At 54.8% G+C, this 16,655-nt stretch overlaps 1 protein-coding gene across 1 annotated transcript; it reads right to left on the bottom strand.

The window, feature by feature from the left end:
- Window positions 1-256: 256 nt before the first annotated feature.
- Window positions 257-8,514, bottom strand: LOC144738058 (cobalamin binding intrinsic factor-like). The gene is given in 11 exon segments (XM_078620963.1): window positions 257-748; window positions 1,874-1,995; window positions 2,127-2,325; window positions 2,546-2,741; window positions 4,975-5,097; window positions 5,099-5,154; window positions 5,640-5,792; window positions 5,956-6,149; window positions 6,705-6,906; window positions 7,543-7,644; window positions 8,391-8,514. Coding segments are annotated over 10 exon segments (1,386 nt in total). The 5' UTR covers window positions 7,622-7,644; window positions 8,391-8,514; the 3' UTR covers window positions 257-686.
- Window positions 8,515-16,655: the final 8,141 nt, after the last annotated feature.

Raw genomic sequence — 16,655 nt, 5'->3', positions numbered from 1 at the left:
GGGAGCCAAATCCTCCTGAGAATAATTCACAATTTGTGTGACGAACCCTTTGGGGCTTCGTGCCACACTCCTCACATTTGTTTACTGCTCATCGGGTTTTACTCTCTGGGGAGGATTTTTTTTCTCTTCCATTTTACGACATCCACGTTGCGACACGATTAGGATTTAGCCCCCTAAAAACCATGCGATTCTGACAGCTGTATAATTATTATTGCAGAGATGCCACTCGCATGAATGACGCTGCAGCGTAGACACAAACTTTTAATGTTTTATTACGTCACACGCATCGTCATGTACGAATATAATCTGTGGATGTGAACGTCGCAGCTCGTCAAGATCGTGAGGCTGGCGTTGGTGGGAGGGGGAGGGGGGGGTATTCACAGCAGTGGACCGATCATGGCCCACTGCTAATAACAGCGAGGATGACGTCACGGCTGCGATCATGACGGTGACGTCACAGCTACGATTATGACGCTCCCACTGCCACGTTCGCTTCGCAGCAGCAGCAGAGACAGCTGCCACCGGGGGGGGGGGGGGGGGGGCACAGCTGGGGGCCATTGGGATGGTCGAGATGAGAAGCGACGATGACGCGGCGGCGTGGCAGAGCGAGGGAGCCACGCACGTCACGTCCCCGTTTCCTGACGTCTGTTGAACGGCGTCGTGCCCCCCCCCTCCCCACGCTGCATCTACCACGTGGTGAGATTGGCGATCACGTGTTGTCCATCAGACACAATGTAGTCCCTCAGCCCTGCGCACAGCACCACACAGACGGGGGGGGGGGTTAGTTACGTGATCCGGGTCGAGCCAAGAGAAATAAAAGGGGGCCGCGGTGGCTATGAGATGTTAACTACCTCGCCTGGTAGGCAGGAGGTCGTGAGTTCGATCCCGACCCTGACACCTGCTGTATATTGAGTTTGCGTCACTCATCATCACGGTGGCTAGGAGATGTTAACTACCTCGCCTGGTAGGCAGCAGGTCGTGAGTTCGATCCCGACCCTGACTTGCAGGATGGAGGAGTTTCATTTCGCGCGAGTGAGCGAGTTTGGTTGTGTGTGGGTGAGCGAGATGGCGAGCAACTGGTTGAATGAGTGAATGAGTGAGTGGGTGGGCGAGTGATTGGGTGGGTAGGAGGAGGAGTGTGAATGAGGGCGCGAGCGAGATTGGTGTTCAGGTGGCCGGGTGACAACTCGAGAGCAAGAGAGACACCAGGACAGGAGACAGAGGAAGAATCTCATTTTCCGATCGACTCTGGGTTGGTTCTCAAACATGAGCAAAGCAGCAACAACCCCCACACTAAACAAAGTTCAGCAATCAGCACAACAGCGAAACACTTGAGGGTAGTGGCTTGGGATGGGAGAGCCTCCCCGTTCACACAGTTGGTAGCGCAGGCAGTCCTGGAGTCTCAGTTTAAACAATGTAACGTTTTTATTTTACCAGGTAGAGAGCCCACGGAGATATTGCCTCCTTTTCAGAAGCGACGTGGCTATCAAAATTATAGCTCAACCAAGTGGCTTATACTTGTGGAAGTGTGTAGCAACAGACAAATCATCTAAACAACGCACGTCTATTCTAAATTGTGGGAAATAAAAACAGACCCGAATAAAAGTCGAGTCTGAACCACGGGGAGGGAGACGCAGAATCTCAAAATCCAGAGATGGAACCCACGAGACCTCCTGCACACCAGGCGAGGGAGACGACATCTCACGGCATCACGGCTCAAGCCGCTCGGCACTCCGTTGGAGTCGCACGCGGCTGGAATCAGCTGCCACTGGGGCTGCCCCCTCAGCTAGAGGCCTCACGGCAGCTATCGCGGTGCCACCCCGAACTGGTGACCCCCCCCCCCCATGTCCCGAGGCGGCCAAAGGCTCCTCACCTTTGTCCAGCGGGGTGCTGGGAGCATCCAGCAGCTGCCAGTACTGGTGCAGGGCAGAGTCAGCCACGAGTCCATTCACCTCCACCAGGTATGGCCCAAAGCTCGACGACTTGGTCTTGAAGCTGCGCGCCAACAACAACAACAACAACCTCACCACCTCCATCGCCTTACCTCCCCCCACCCCTCACCACCTCCCTCCCACACCTCATCACCTCCCCCTTCCCCACCTCCATCCCCACTCCCCCCCCCTCACCTGAATTGGAGGGCGTTCTGTGCCTGGGCGGCCTCCAGCACGCGCAGGAGGTTGGAGCCGCTGGGCACGGTCACGTGGACGCTGTTGTTGAAGGTGTGGCCCAGGCCGTCGGTGGCCGTGTAGGTCACTCCGATGGGCCACGAAGAGTTGCCGGTGGGCGTGCGCAGCGTCAGCTCGCTGTGCAGGTCGTGGACGCTGTCTGCAGAGCAAGCGGCAGGAGAACAAAATCACTCTCATGACACCGCAGGTTGACCACCACCATTCACATGGCGCAGCAGGGTGATCACCACCACCAATTACAACCCCAAGTGGCAATTGTCCCTATGCATTACCTACCATTGACCACAACCACGCACCTCACCATCTCTACCCCCCCCGCCCCACATTGTGCCACGTAGGCCCCACCCAGGTCCGCTCACCGTCGTCACCCACGCAGGTGATGCCCGGCACGGCCAGGTAGGTGGTGCCCAGCAGCGCGGGCAGCAGCTGGGCCAGGGCCCCCGGGGAGGCGTTGAACTCGCCGGCCACGGCGGCGGCGAAGAGGAAGGTGCGGGAGGCGTTGCCTCCGTCCCAGCCGCTCACGTTCACCCCGCTCCCTTGGGCAGCCTGTAGGGCCTGGTGGGTGTAAGAGGGGAGGGGGGGTGTTTGACTGCTGTGCCAGGCTAGGTGTAGGAGGAGGTCACGGGACAGACCCTGCAGGTGCCATGGGTTGACTGCTGTGCCAGGCTAGGTGCAGGAGGAGGAGGTCACGGGACAGACCCAGCAGGTGCCATGGATTGACAGAGACGATTCGCAGATGCACCACCTGTGCCCCTACTATGCTTTAGCCACCCCAGTGCTCCACTCGTTGCGAGCATCGCTCCTCTGCCCTCCGTTGTTGGCCAGTCGTATCCTACACAAGCCTCCTTCATAGAGGCCGATCTTGACACCGCTGGTATCGACTATCGGCAAGTCCACTTGGCTCCACATTCTACTGTCAGCCTATGCCGTGCCCGGTTAGCCCCCTCTATCCAGTGAAACAGAAGCTGCTTGGGGCACGCAGTGGATGGGCATGCGGGCTATATGCCCTAACGGCCTAGCCAATGCAGCTTTGCCTGCCGGAGGACCTCACAAATGGGACCGTCCAAATCTTTCAAGTATATGCGAGCGGTTCAGACAACCCAGCCTGGTTAAACCCTGGATGGATCGGAGGCAGGCCAGCCTAAATGTGTCCAACCAGCATAGGATTTTCCATTGGGGGGTGGTCCACGTTTTTCAAGCACAGAGAAGAGAGGGCGTAACACTTTTATATGGAAGCTACAGGCAGGTAGCTTCCACACAGCGCTATGCAGCAAATTTAAAGAGATTACCACCCAACTGAATCTGAGCGAGACCTCTGCTGTCAAACCAGAGCTGGTCATGAGCACACTGCCCAATATGGCAAAACTCTCTGGACAATTGCCCCATAACCTATGGACGGAACCGGGCGGGGGGGGGGGCGTCATGGGAAAAAAAAAGATGACCGCCTGAGGCGCGCGCTCCCAGCGGCTGGCGGGGCCACTTGTGGTGGGCGAGAGGCGCGCGCAGAGGGAGCCGACACTAAACTCACACATCATACACTCACACATCATACACTGGGAGTGTCATGCTGCCAGCTATGGCTGCAAGTTTGGTCGTACATGTTATGTTTATCGTTTATTGTTAAATTTGAATCAGTTCCTATGATTACTGTTGTTACAGCTTCATTTTGGCGATTCGAAAACATATGGTTAATCCAAATTGTCCCATGGTTGTTATAGCCGACTTGCACCACATTGGGATTTTTGCACACAGATTTTAATACGTTTTTTTTTTATCTTTGCTGGTTTATTCCAGGATGCTTCTGTTACGCGTCTTCGCCTTAAGATGTTCTCTGTTCATATTTTGTTTGTTGCGGTTGCACCCGACTTAAGAGCCGCATGGCTCACAGGGCTATACCTAATAAATTAAACTTGAAATGGAGAGTTGAGTGGGTGGAGTGTTTGATGGCACAAAATACCCAGGCAGGTGCTTATGTATGAATGTTGAACTTCTTCCGCACCGTATGTAGCTAACTTTGCGAATAAGAGGTGCGAGCTTTGGTGCAGCTGAAGCACACTCCAGGTTAAGCAGGAGAACCTCCAACTCCGAGTGAGCAGCAAATCACCAGCTCATCAGCATACATAACATGGTTGACCAATAGGGAGAAATTTCTCGATCTCATCCGGGCATCGATCAGCGTCCTATTGTATTTGTCCCAGATGGAAATTGCTCCAGTACAGCCACAGAACACTTCAACTACGTGGTTCCAATAAAACGTTAAATAATGTCGGAGCATGGACACATCCCTGTCGCACCCAAGGTGAACAAGGAACGGCTTTGACTCCTGGCCATATCGTTATACCCGGACCTGCCCACCATCATGAAGGAACTTAATTGTTGTGAGCAGAGTCGGAGTCTCATAAAGCACTTGCAATGAATACGCCAGGGCTCTGGGTTGTTATAGTATTGGCTTTGGCCATGTCAATCAAGCAGAGGCATAGAAGGCAGCCAACTAATCGGCTTTGCCTGCATTCCTCCACTGATATTCACTTGTGGTGGGGGCATAAGCCACTACCACCATACCTTGCTTCCCACGATGGAGAGTAGAGCTCACTCACCACCACCACGCTCCCACACCCCCTTCATTCCGTTATTCACAAGAGCCACCTCGCCGTTTCCTTCCCCCAGCGGACGAATGTCCATCCCTCAGTGACTGGACAAATGACAATCCACCGAGACCACAGCCCCCCACCATCCAGCCCCCCCCACCAGCCAGCCCCCACCATCCCACCAGCCCCCCACCCCCCACCTGCACGGCGAGGGCGGTGCTGTAGATGTTGCCGATGGCTCCGTTGCCCGAGCGCTGCCCCAGCAGCAGCGTGGCGAGGCTCTGGGCGGCCGCGGCCACGGCAGCGGCGAGTGTGGGGGGGCCCCAGGAGCGGAGTCCCCTTGAGGCACGACAGCGCCACCAGCGCCTGGGATGCCTCGTCTGGGGGGGGGGGGGGGGGGCGATGCTCGCTCAGCCGCCCACTCCTCGCTCGTCCAGCCCCTCCGTATTGCTCTCAGAAGAGGCAAAGATCACCGCCCGTACCGCCTACAGAGGCTCGTGAGCAAGTAGCAGCACCTATCAAGTCCAGCACAACGCCATGCTGCCTTCGACTCCGCAGTGGTGATGTTTATTAGACACCACAGCAGGTGACGGATTTAAAGACCAAACGAACCTCGGGAACACCCAGGACCGGTTCGGATGCACCACCGATGGTCGTTCCGTGAAGGGGGATCATCCAAGCTCGGTGTGGCCGGGTTCGTAGCACGGTGCACACCGACCGCTGCTCTGCCGCTCACCTGGCACATTACTCGCCGCTCGCTCACGGAGCGATGCTCGTCCGCAGACCCCTGTAGGCCCTGCAGCATTGGCCCAGCTCAAAATCACTCACACAGTCACTCGCCACTCGCTCAGAGTCACTCGCTCACCGATGGAGTAGGGCCCGTCGCCAGAGCCCTGGAGCAGGGCCCAGCTCGTGAGCTTCTCCACGGCGTCGGGGTCCACGCTGGCGTTGAGGATGCACAGCGCCTGCGTGGCGAGCGCGTACTGGTAGTAGGTGGTGAGAGGCCGCCCTGCCAGCGCTGTAGAAAGCGCAGAGGGGGGGGGGGGGGGGGGGTCCACCACTACAACGGCCACCACCACAACCACCGCTACGACCCGGCGACGTCACCCCCGGCGATGTCACCCAACTACGTCGCCACTACATCACTCCCCCCCCCCCCCCCGCGTGTCCCCACGTCGCACCAACGCTGCGCCGCTCCTCGTCGAGCCGCTGGTCCAGGATGCCGAGGAGGTCGACGCGGACCCAGCCCAGGCGCATGGCCTCCACGGGCAGGCACGAGGCCCTCAGCGCCAGCACCGCCAGCGCCAGCTGCCCCGACGAGACGGCCTCGTCGCGTTGGGACCTCTCGTCCGGGTCGGTCACCTGCCCCGGGCAGCTGTGCGACAAAATCCCATCCCCGCGTTAGAACGGCGTCTGCATGTACAACTTCTTTCGCACCATTCGTAGCCAATCGTGTTAGTTGAGAGGTGTGGGGGAAGGAAAACAAGAGAAGACGATCTCAGACAAAAAGTAAGAGGAGGTTTTACACATTCTGGCAATCAAACGGGGGTTGTGTTTTGAAGTTCAAACACCGAATGGAACCTGGGAGTGGTGGCGGTCGGCGCTACGCTGCCCTGCGAACCCGGAGGTTCCGATTCTCACCTCACGGCCACCAACACCGGGTGATGATTCTCTGAACCGGTCCTGGCCCTCCCCTAGATCGACTCGGCCTCAAACGAGTACCTGGGTGGAGCGGCGTGTACAATCATCGCCACTGGGGAGACAAAGGCGGCCAGGCGTGGTTGCCGGCCACCCACCCCCTCGCGTACCAGTGCCGGCATTCATTAAGCGCCGACACTCACCAACGGCACTTGCCCCAACAGTCCGTTAAGGCTATACGGGGGATCTTTGTCTTTGGGGGGAGGTGTAGGTGGGGGGGGGGTCGGCGAACCTGCGGTCGAGGTGCAGGTCGGCGAGGCGCGCCAGCAGCTGCTTGAGGAAGGAGCGCTCCATGCGCAGGTTGTGCACCGGTGCCAGGCGCAGTGCACACAGCACCGTGGGGTCGAGCACGAAGCTCTCGTCCGAGGGTCGCGTCGAGTTGAGCAGCACCTTGACCACGGCCAGGACCACGGCCGAATCGGCCGCCGGTGCCGCTAGGGGGAGGGGTGGGGGAAGAGCCAGGAGGTGGTGGGGGGGGGGGTCTCAGAGCACCACCTGCAGCGGCTCGCGGTCGAACAAATGCGGTGGGCACCGGGTTCTGTGGCCGTCTGGAACGCTTTTCATTCTGATAATAGGAAGCCATTGGGAGCCGTGCACTTTCCAAGCATCGCCGAGGTCGAAAAACTCGTTTCTTTAGAGCCGCTTTGTGCGTTTAGTTTGTTGTGGTCACCCCCCCACCCCCGCACCGTAGGGTTGGTTACGTACGGTGCGAAAGAAGTGAAACACACAGTAGCGTGTGTCTGTGTGTGTGTGTGCGCGTCTGTGTGTGTGTGTCTGTGTCTGTCTGTGTTTGCGCGCGTGTCTCTGTGCGTGTGTGCGTGCCTCTGTGTGTGTGTTCTGACAAGGGGCTGTGTTAAGCGGCCCACGACCAATTCCTGCAGGAGCGGCGCGCGAGGACTTTCCGGTGCAGCAGAGCGAGAGTGAACAAAGATGTAAAATAAACTTCTCCAGGTGCGGGAAAAGTACGGAAAACCGGTGATACCGGCTGGGTGAGATCTCCACCACCACCACCACCACTCCGTGTTCATCTCCACCACCACGCCGTGTTCATCCCCCCCCCCCTCCGTTACCGGCGACGGAGCGGTGCAGGACGGCGACTGCCGCCAGCAGCAGCAGCAGCAGCGCCACAGCGTAGCTAGGGCGAGCCATGACGAGCGAGCAGCCTCCTCTTACTGCAGAGACACCACGCAGACAGACACCGAGAGAGTCACTCACACAGACACCACACAGAGACACGGGCACAGACAGAGACACCAAGATAGTCACTCGCGACCATTACACGGCCACACGAGGTATTCTTGCCGTTTGCGTTTATATTTCGACCTAGGAGAGAACCCCGTTCGGATATTCGTCACAGTGTGAACGCGTGAGGTGCCCTCCCCCTCTCTCGGGGTAATCATCATCTCCAGGGTCCATCCATTGCTGGATGGAGATCCATGTGGTGACGAGGAGGTCTCCAGCCTGCTTGTTCTCTCCAATCCATGTGTTCCCAATCTAATTTCAGTCTCCGATTAAAACGAAACGTCGAAATTTAAACGTTTGAACCAAACTCGAATATTGTATTATTCGCGTGGTGGGGTTTGTTTACAGCAGCAGACAACAGCATGCAGACTGCAACACAGACTCGACTAGAGCGACTTTATTAGTCACCTGGGGTTTGTTGATAGCAGCAGGCAACAACCTGAACCCACGATTATCAATGTGCAGGAGAGAAACGGGAGCAGGAGGAGGAACCCCGCAGACAAACCCAGGCGCACCGTGGGTAGCGAGACAGACACAGACTGCAGGTTCGAGTCGTTTTGGTTCGCAGGTCACCTCCGAACCAGAACAACTGGAACCTGCAGTCCGTCCCAGTCTCGCGTTACCGCGGTTGCTGCGCTCATCACAGCGCTAACGCAGATTCGTCATTAAAACTCACCAAAATTCAGCAGCAGCGGCGCCGGTAAGTAAGCAGAGGTAGCAGCAGCAGTGGAGCGAGCCTGGCTGTGGCGAGAGCGAGCAGCAGCAGTGTAGCGAGCCTGGCTGTGAGCACAGCGGGCCCCGCGCTCCCCGCTATTTAAGCTCCCAGGGGGTGCGGCTCCGGCACGCCCACAACGAGCGCTGCCGCGTGCACACCTACACCTGCGGGGGTGGGGGGGTGGGGAGGTGGGGAGAGGGGGGATGGGGGGTGGGGGGGGTGGGGGGGGTGGGGAGGGTGGGGGGGGGTGGGGTGGGGGGATGGGGGGTGGGGGGGTGCAGTGATTCTAGCGCTGCGCTACGAACCCGAGTTTTGATTCCCGTTCACGGCCACCAACCCACCCCAGTGATGGCGATGATCTGAAACCAACTCAGCCTCCCCTCGGTCGTAGGCGTGTTCTGTGTGTGTGTGTACACGTGTTCTGTGTGTGTACACGCGTTATCTGTGTGTGTGTGTACATGTGTTCTCTGTGTGTGTACACGAGTTGTGTGTGTTTGTGTACACGTGTCCCGCTCACGACCAACACCAGTGACGATTATCTGAACCGGGTCCTCGGCTTACCCTAGGTCGACTCAGCCTCAAATGAGTAGTAACCTTGTGACGTGCGCAGGGTCGTGACCTCCTGCCAGCGGGCGTTCGACACTTCACGTGGCCTCAAGGTGCACATGGCCTGGCACAAGCGTCGTGGTGACGTCACCGCCACTTAGTGGCGACTACAAGGCTACCTGAGGTCCGCATTAGCCACGCGTTCTGCTCGCGGTACAAACATGCGCTGAGAGTGCACGCGCTGTCCCACAGATGGGAATGGCTTTGACGACGCCTCGCCAATCGGTGTGTTGCCTATTTGGTGTTTGACCATCTCGACACAACCCCTGTGTTTTGTTGCCAGGAGTTGTGTTAAAACAATAAAATAATTGTCTCGCTTCTTTTCGTCTCAACACCTGAACATAATGAAGGGACACTCATCCTCTCTCTTCACCAATCACTCACCAGTCACCCTATTACACTCGCGCGAACTTGACATTCGCAGCCAATCAACGATCGCCAATGAGCCGTAATTATTCAACGAGAACCACGTGCGCGGTCGCGCCTTGACGTCACGGCACGTGGTCCAGGGCTCCTGGTGAACGACGCGACCACGGTGGTGGGTGCTGTGGATCAGCGAGCGAAACGTCGACGTTCGCGTGGGGATGTTGTGAGATCGCGTTCATCATTAGAATGTCGCTCTCTCGTCACTCGATGCGAGATGACGTCTTACATTGGGCCCTGTGCATCCGTGAAATATTGATTGGCAAATCTGCGCTTCACTTTGCGAATTTCGTTGACCCCCATTGTCAAATCCAAGGAACCTAAGGGCGTCCATCTAACTGCACGTTTAACTATCTCCAGAACAAGACTTGGGATGGGTGACAAAGCCTTTGCCATAGCAGGACCAACGTTTCGGAATAACCACCTCGTTTCCTCACTTGAACATCAATCACCGTCCGTCAATAAATATTCTGAAGCAGAAGATGCGTGCCGGATACAGCCACATTCCCCTCCACATTGAGAAACATGCATTGCGATTATTGACGTCATTTTGCTGCTATTAATGTCCAAATGATGGGCTATGATTTATGATAGCCGGTGGCTTCTGGAAAATAAGTGAACGCCTCAGTGGGCTTTGCCTGGTAGGATGGGGATGGTTTAGTTGGGTGTGTGTGTGTACTTGGGTGATTAGTTCACCTTTCTTGGACTTTGCACTAATATCACGTTTGAGCAGTGAGTGTTGTTGTAACGTTCTTACCCGCCCCGACCGGACATCTGTAAAACAAAAAGAGCTTTATAGCTCATCGGATTCCTCCTGCAGTATGAATACATATTCGTATTCTGTGTGCTGTGATCACGTGGAGCACGTGTACACAAAGACAGACGAACTAAGACCCCCCGTAGAGGCTGTCACAATCTTCACCCGCTAAGTGCTCCGAGCGAGTAGCAGCACCAATGAAGGCTGGCACTGCACACGATGGGGTGGGTGGCCAGCACCACGTCCGGCCACCTTTGTCTCCCCCATGAGTGGTGATGTTCACTACACACCGCACCAGCCTATACCCTAGGTCTGAGTCGACCTAGGGGAGGGTCAGGACCGGTTCAGACAATCGTCACTTGTTTTGGCCCTGAGCGGGACACGTGTACACACACACAACACGTGTACACACACACAGAGAACACGTGCACACACACACACAACACGTGTACACATACACAGAGAACACGTGTATACACACATACAACACGTGTACACACAGAGAACACGTGTACACACACACACACAACACGTGTAAACACACAGAGAACACGTGTACACACACAGAGAACACGTGTACACCCACACACAGAGAACATGTGTACACACGCATACAGAGAACACGTGTACACACACACAGAGAACACGTATATCCACACATACAGAGAACACGTGTATACACACATACAGAGAACAGGTGTACACACACACACACACCACGTGTACACACACAGAGAACACGTGTATACACACATACAGAGAACACGTGTACACACACACAGAGAACACGTGTACACACACAGACACACAAAACACGCACAACACGTGTCCACACACAGACACGGGACACTTGTACACACACGCACAGCACGTGTACACACACGCGCGCGTCAACAAGACACTTTAACACGCAGCGGGCTTTCGCGACAAATATTCATCACAATGAAGGTATTTTGTGTCGCGTCAGTATGAAGGTGGCGAAAGCCTCCACCACCCGACACGGCCAATCAGTCAGCGACTTGTCACGTAAACAAAACGCCAAATAGTTACTAGTGTAGTGTATAGTGTAGTGTATAGTGCAGTGTATTGTACTATAGTGTAGTGTATAGTGTAGTGTATAGTGTAGTGTATTGTACTATAGTGTAGTGTATAGTGTAGTGTATAGTGTAGTGTGTAGTGTATAGTGTAGTGTATAGTGTATTGTACTATAGTGTAGTGTATAGTGTAGTGTATAATGTAGTGTATAGTGTAGTGTATAGTGTAGTGAATAGTGTAGTGTATACTCTAGTGTATAGTGTAGTGTGTCATGTAATGCAGTGTGTAGTGTAGTGTGTAGTGTAGTGTGTAATGTAATGCAGTGTGTAGCGTAGTGTGTAGTGTAGTGTATAGTGTAGTGTACTACTTCAGCCCACCGGTGTGTTGAAGAGTGAATCCACAATTTATACTTAGGCGATCTGACCCAATAACCTATATTATGAACAATTCAAGAGAGTCGCGATGAAACGTGGTTGCGCAAATAACAACATCAGCCGTTGCGCAACTCCTCGCCTGCCCAGCAGCCAGACGGCGCCTGGAGCCGCGCCGCTCGCGTCTGCGATGTCGCGAGTGGGCGAGTCGGAATGTGCACGCGGTTCACGCGCTGCGCTCCGAATCCGGCGACCCGAGTTCGATTCCCGGCCACGACCACCCTAGCAGCAGCAGTAGTGACGATTATCTGAACCGGTTCCCGGGCCTCCCCTAGGTCGACTCAGCCTCAAATGAGTGGTATTGGCTACTCGCGGCACTTGCCCCCAACGGCGTGTTAAGGCTACACGGGGGATCTTTGTCTTTGGTGTTGCTGCTGCTGTTGTTGTTGTTGTGTCGAGGATTTGAGTGAGAGGCACCCAAACCCGTTCTCGTCGCATTCCTGGCGAGGCTGGCACGTTCGGTCGCTTTTCAAAACCGGATTTTCCAGGGCGAGACGAACGCTGGCAGCCGTTGCAGTCACGCAGCGAATGGGATGAGTCACCCAATGAGCGATTCCATTCACTCTCAGTGCTAAGTCAACACTCCGCCTGCTGCTGCTGCCTGTGGGTAAACCCCAACGCAGGTGCTTGGCAATGGAGCTTGCAGGATTGCGAAATGTGGCCGTGATGTTTTGCATATAAAGGTGCAGTTGCAGTGTTCATCAGGGAGCAGTGTTCATCAGGCAAGCAGCGTTCATCAGGGAGCAGCGTTCATCAGGGAGCAGCGTTTATCAGGGAGCAGTGGGAGCCGTGTTCATCAGGGAGCAGTGTTCATCAGGGAGCAGTGTTCATCAGGGAGCAGTGTTCATCGGGCAGCAGTGTTCATCGGCGGGCAGTGTTCATCGGCGGGCAGTGTTCATCGGCGGGCAGTGTTCATCGGCGGGCAGTGTTCATTGGCGGGCAGTGTTCATCGGCGGGCAGTGTTCATCGGCGGGCAGTGTTCATCGGCGAGCAGTGTGCGGGGTTAATAATCAATCATAATCAGTATTTAGACTGCAGGAGGGATCCGATGAGCTCTAAAGCTCTTGTGTCACAGATGTCCAGTAGCACAACGTTACAGCAACAAACATAAAACACACAACAAACACGATCGCAGTGCAAAGTGTAATAACTGTAAACAAGTCACTTAACAATAAACTGAATAAAAAATAAACTATTTCTATCTTTCGATTTAAAGCTTTCGTGACTGCAAGGATTCATCTTCTTGGTTCTTTCGGTAAAGTCACGTAGAAGGGAAATATTAAAATAATAAAAGTACAACATATTAAAATAACTCTCACGACGTTTTGGCCACAACGCAAGCAGCCGTCCTCAGGTGAAGAACAGGTCTGTCGGAAAGACAGAGTCTGAATGAACACCACCAAGCTTGGCAGCGTATATTTAAGCTGGGTTGGAGGGGGAAGAGCGCATTGACAAAGGAATTTGCATATCAAGAGGAATTTAGCATATTTATGGGAAATGCAGATATGAGATTAGTCATTACTTGTGGAATGCGTAGGAGGTGGGCGGGGGGTTCAAAGTCATATTATGCCCGTGCATTATGCAGTATGCAGGATTATCTTACCAGGTGAAGGCCACTGAGAAGCTACCTGGCCACGAATGGCAGCTCAACAAAGCAGCTCATATAGCTGCAACATGATCTAAACACTTGAAAAGCAAAAGTTAGGACACACTGGGTTAGTTTGTTTATTCAACAAATGCTCAAACCGATTTCCATTGAGGCGGTGCTCATCAGTCAACTTCTTCTGTTCAAACTACCAACGAAGTCCACACCCAACCGTGCTTCGAGCTGCCGTGAAATTGTTGACCTGTATCCGACCCGTACTCGACCCGTACCCGATCACGACCCCGACCCATATCCGACCCCTATGCGACCCCTGCCGGACTCCGACAGACCCCTACAAGACAACTACATGACCCGTACATGACCCCTTCCCAACCTGTACCGACCCATACCGACCCGTACTGACATCTACACGACCCCTACCCGACCTCTACACGACTCATGTCCCTGACCCGACCATAACGAACTCTACCCGACACCTACCTCTACCCGTCCTGTACCCGACCCCTACTCAACCCCTACCCGACACCTACACGACCCGTACCCGACCCCTCGCTAACCGTGTTCAGGATTTTTGTGAGTGTATGCGGTTGGTGTAGTTTCTGGTTGGGGTTAAGAAGAACTTTTATTTCTCATGAGAAGGCTCAAACTCAAAGTGTAATAAGGGACTCGATCCTGGTTCTGTCTCCGTCGTCCTTTATTCGGGTTTTTACACTTTTCCCGCACGGCCCTCGCTCAGAGCTCTCCCCTTGGCAGCTCCGTAGCTGCCCTCGCTCCCGTAGCCTCCACACCTCTGCAGCTCCGCTGCAGACCCCTTGTGCAGTCCTCCGGCTGCGCTCACTGCAGCTCCATCGCTGCTCTTACTGCAGCTCCACTGCTGCCCGTCGTTCCTCTGCGCTTGGTCACCGCTGGCCGACGGTGCCAAGTCTTACTCCCCCGTGTGTGTGGCGATCTCGCCACTCCTCGACCTCCGCCCTGCGTGGCCTCACTCTAACTCAGTCTCCCACACTCTCCTGTCTCTTCCGGTATCTCTCCCTTAAGACCTCACCCCTCTCACCCACGTGACCTAACTCCTCCCCCCATGACGTCATATCCGCGAAGCCGTTTACGCCCGCATTACAAAAGGATAGGACCGGACCACAACTTCCACCACCTCATCATGGGACCTCCTTTGCCAGTACCAAAATATGAGAATAGGGTTTTCCCCTATTTTCTGGCAACAAAGAAGGTGATAAGATGCTAAAACACCAAACTGAAACCTTTTGCAAGGAATCGTGTCTGCATTAACCACAATGATTGTGGTCAGAATGCAAAAAAACACTCTGATAATATATGATGCATTGTCTTTGAAACTGATTGGTCAACACCAGAGACAGCTTTCTTTTGAGACCCCTGCTCAAATCGAAATACCAAGTTAAAAAGAGAACTCCCCTCCACACACTATACCACCTCTCTCATCTCACTCTACTCCCCTCCACACACTCTCCTGCCTCTCCCCTCTCATCTCACTCTACTCTCCTCCACACAGTCCCCTACCTCTCATCTCACTCTACTCCCCTCCACACACTCTCCTGCCTCTCCCCTCTCATCTCACTCTACTCTCCTCCACACACTCCCCTACCTCTCATTTCACTCTACTCCCATCCACACACTCTCCTACCTCTCAACTCACTCTACCCTCCACACACTCTCCCAACTCTCCCCTCTCATCTCACTCTACTCCATTGAAGGGCCATCGCTCGAAACATCACCCATTGAATTCCCCCCCCCCCCCCCCCATATTAAGGAACTGAACGATTTGTCACAGCAAGTCATTTGGACACAACGCGCCGGATTGGACCCAGGTTCACACGCTGATGTTTAAATACACACCGCTGATCCATGCAGGTACTCATTTGAGGCCGAGTCGATCTAGGGGAGGCCCAGGGGTGGTGCAGCTTCCATTAGATCTATCCCGACAAGAAAACCCTGTTTGCAATATTTCAAAGGGGACTGCCCTTGCACAAGTCCTGGTTAATTGTGAATTAATAGTGTGGGATGAATGCACCATGTCCAAAGCGCCCCCACGTGGCGTAGTTCTCTCCGATGCCTGCGTCGGGCGGCTCTGTCGCCGGGCCACGCGGCCGTCCATGGCCATCCGGGAGCATCACGATGGCCATGACGGTGAGTGGCCTGCAATCGGACTCTCGCTGGGGTGAGGGTCTCCCCCCCACCCTTTCGTCGGCGTGCTGGGGCGCAAGGGGCAGTTTTGTGGCCATGATCCGCCTCCGCAGCGTGCGTGCCCACCCCGTGCTGTTGTGCGGCTTGGGGGAGGCGGTCAGCGACGGTGTCGCTGTGCTGCAGGCCGGACAGCTCCTCTGCACCTCTTTCTCTCTCCACCCTCCCCTTGGCCCCTCTCCCCCCTTTTTCCTTTTCCTCTTCATATTGTCTCGGTCATTACCTGCCCTACCGCCCCTCTCACCTTTTTCCCATTTTTCTCTTCAAAATTATATAGCTTCTGTGTTTTGTAAAGTGTCTTGCTAAAGGCACGCAATAAATATGAACTCAAATAAAATTAAATTATTTCTGCTTTAGTGTTCTTGCATATGGCACTATTTTGGGGAGCTAAATATCAATGTTGAGGTCTGCTAGCAACGAAAGGGCTTCAGGAGAGAGCCCATGCAGTCCTCTTATTCTTCCATTGAAGACACAGACCTCAGTGGTTTATTATGTGGTCCATCTTTTCGGTTCTATGGTCACAAGTTTCATTTATTAGGTATAGTCCTGTGAGCCATGCGGCTCTTGAGTCGGGTGCAACCGCAACAAACAACATATGAACAGAGAACATCTTAAAGCGACAACGCGCAACAGAAACATCGTGGATAAACCAGAAAATCTTCCAGAAAAAAACACCGTATTACAACGCTGTGTGCAAAAATCCCAGGGTGATGCAAGTCAAACAATAACAACCATAAGACAATTTAGATCAAAGTTATCAGGCCAACGCTGCACTTCCGCAAGAAACATCGCTTATGTGATGCCGCCGCCACGAAGCCGCTCGGCGGGCGCCCCATCTACGACCTCGCCACCACCAAGTGGCGGAACCGACCCCGCGTCCCCCTCACCTCACCTCACATAAACACACCCGCACGCATATCCCCCCACCCCCCCATAGAGCTCCGAGGGGAAGTCACCTGGCTGACCGGTTTTAACCCGAGAAGCCCTTATCGGGATGACTTTCACGGTTTCCGGCGACCAGGGAATTGGACGACCTCCCCCGATGCTTCTTCGCACACCGGCATTAAGATTGCATGGTCGCGGCGAGGGGCCACTCGGCCACCGCGGTTGAAATGCACCCCCCACACACGCACACGTATCGACGAGACAGGCAG

The sequence above is a fragment of the Lampetra planeri genome, chromosome 77, assembly GCF_965212315.1.
Source record: "Lampetra planeri chromosome 77, kcLamPlan1.2.h2, whole genome shotgun sequence".
In the NCBI taxonomy this organism is placed as follows: Eukaryota; Metazoa; Chordata; class Hyperoartia; order Petromyzontiformes; family Petromyzontidae; genus Lampetra; species Lampetra planeri.
Note: the sequence above shows the minus strand (reverse complement) of the source record. Positions and strands in the feature narration are given on the sequence as shown.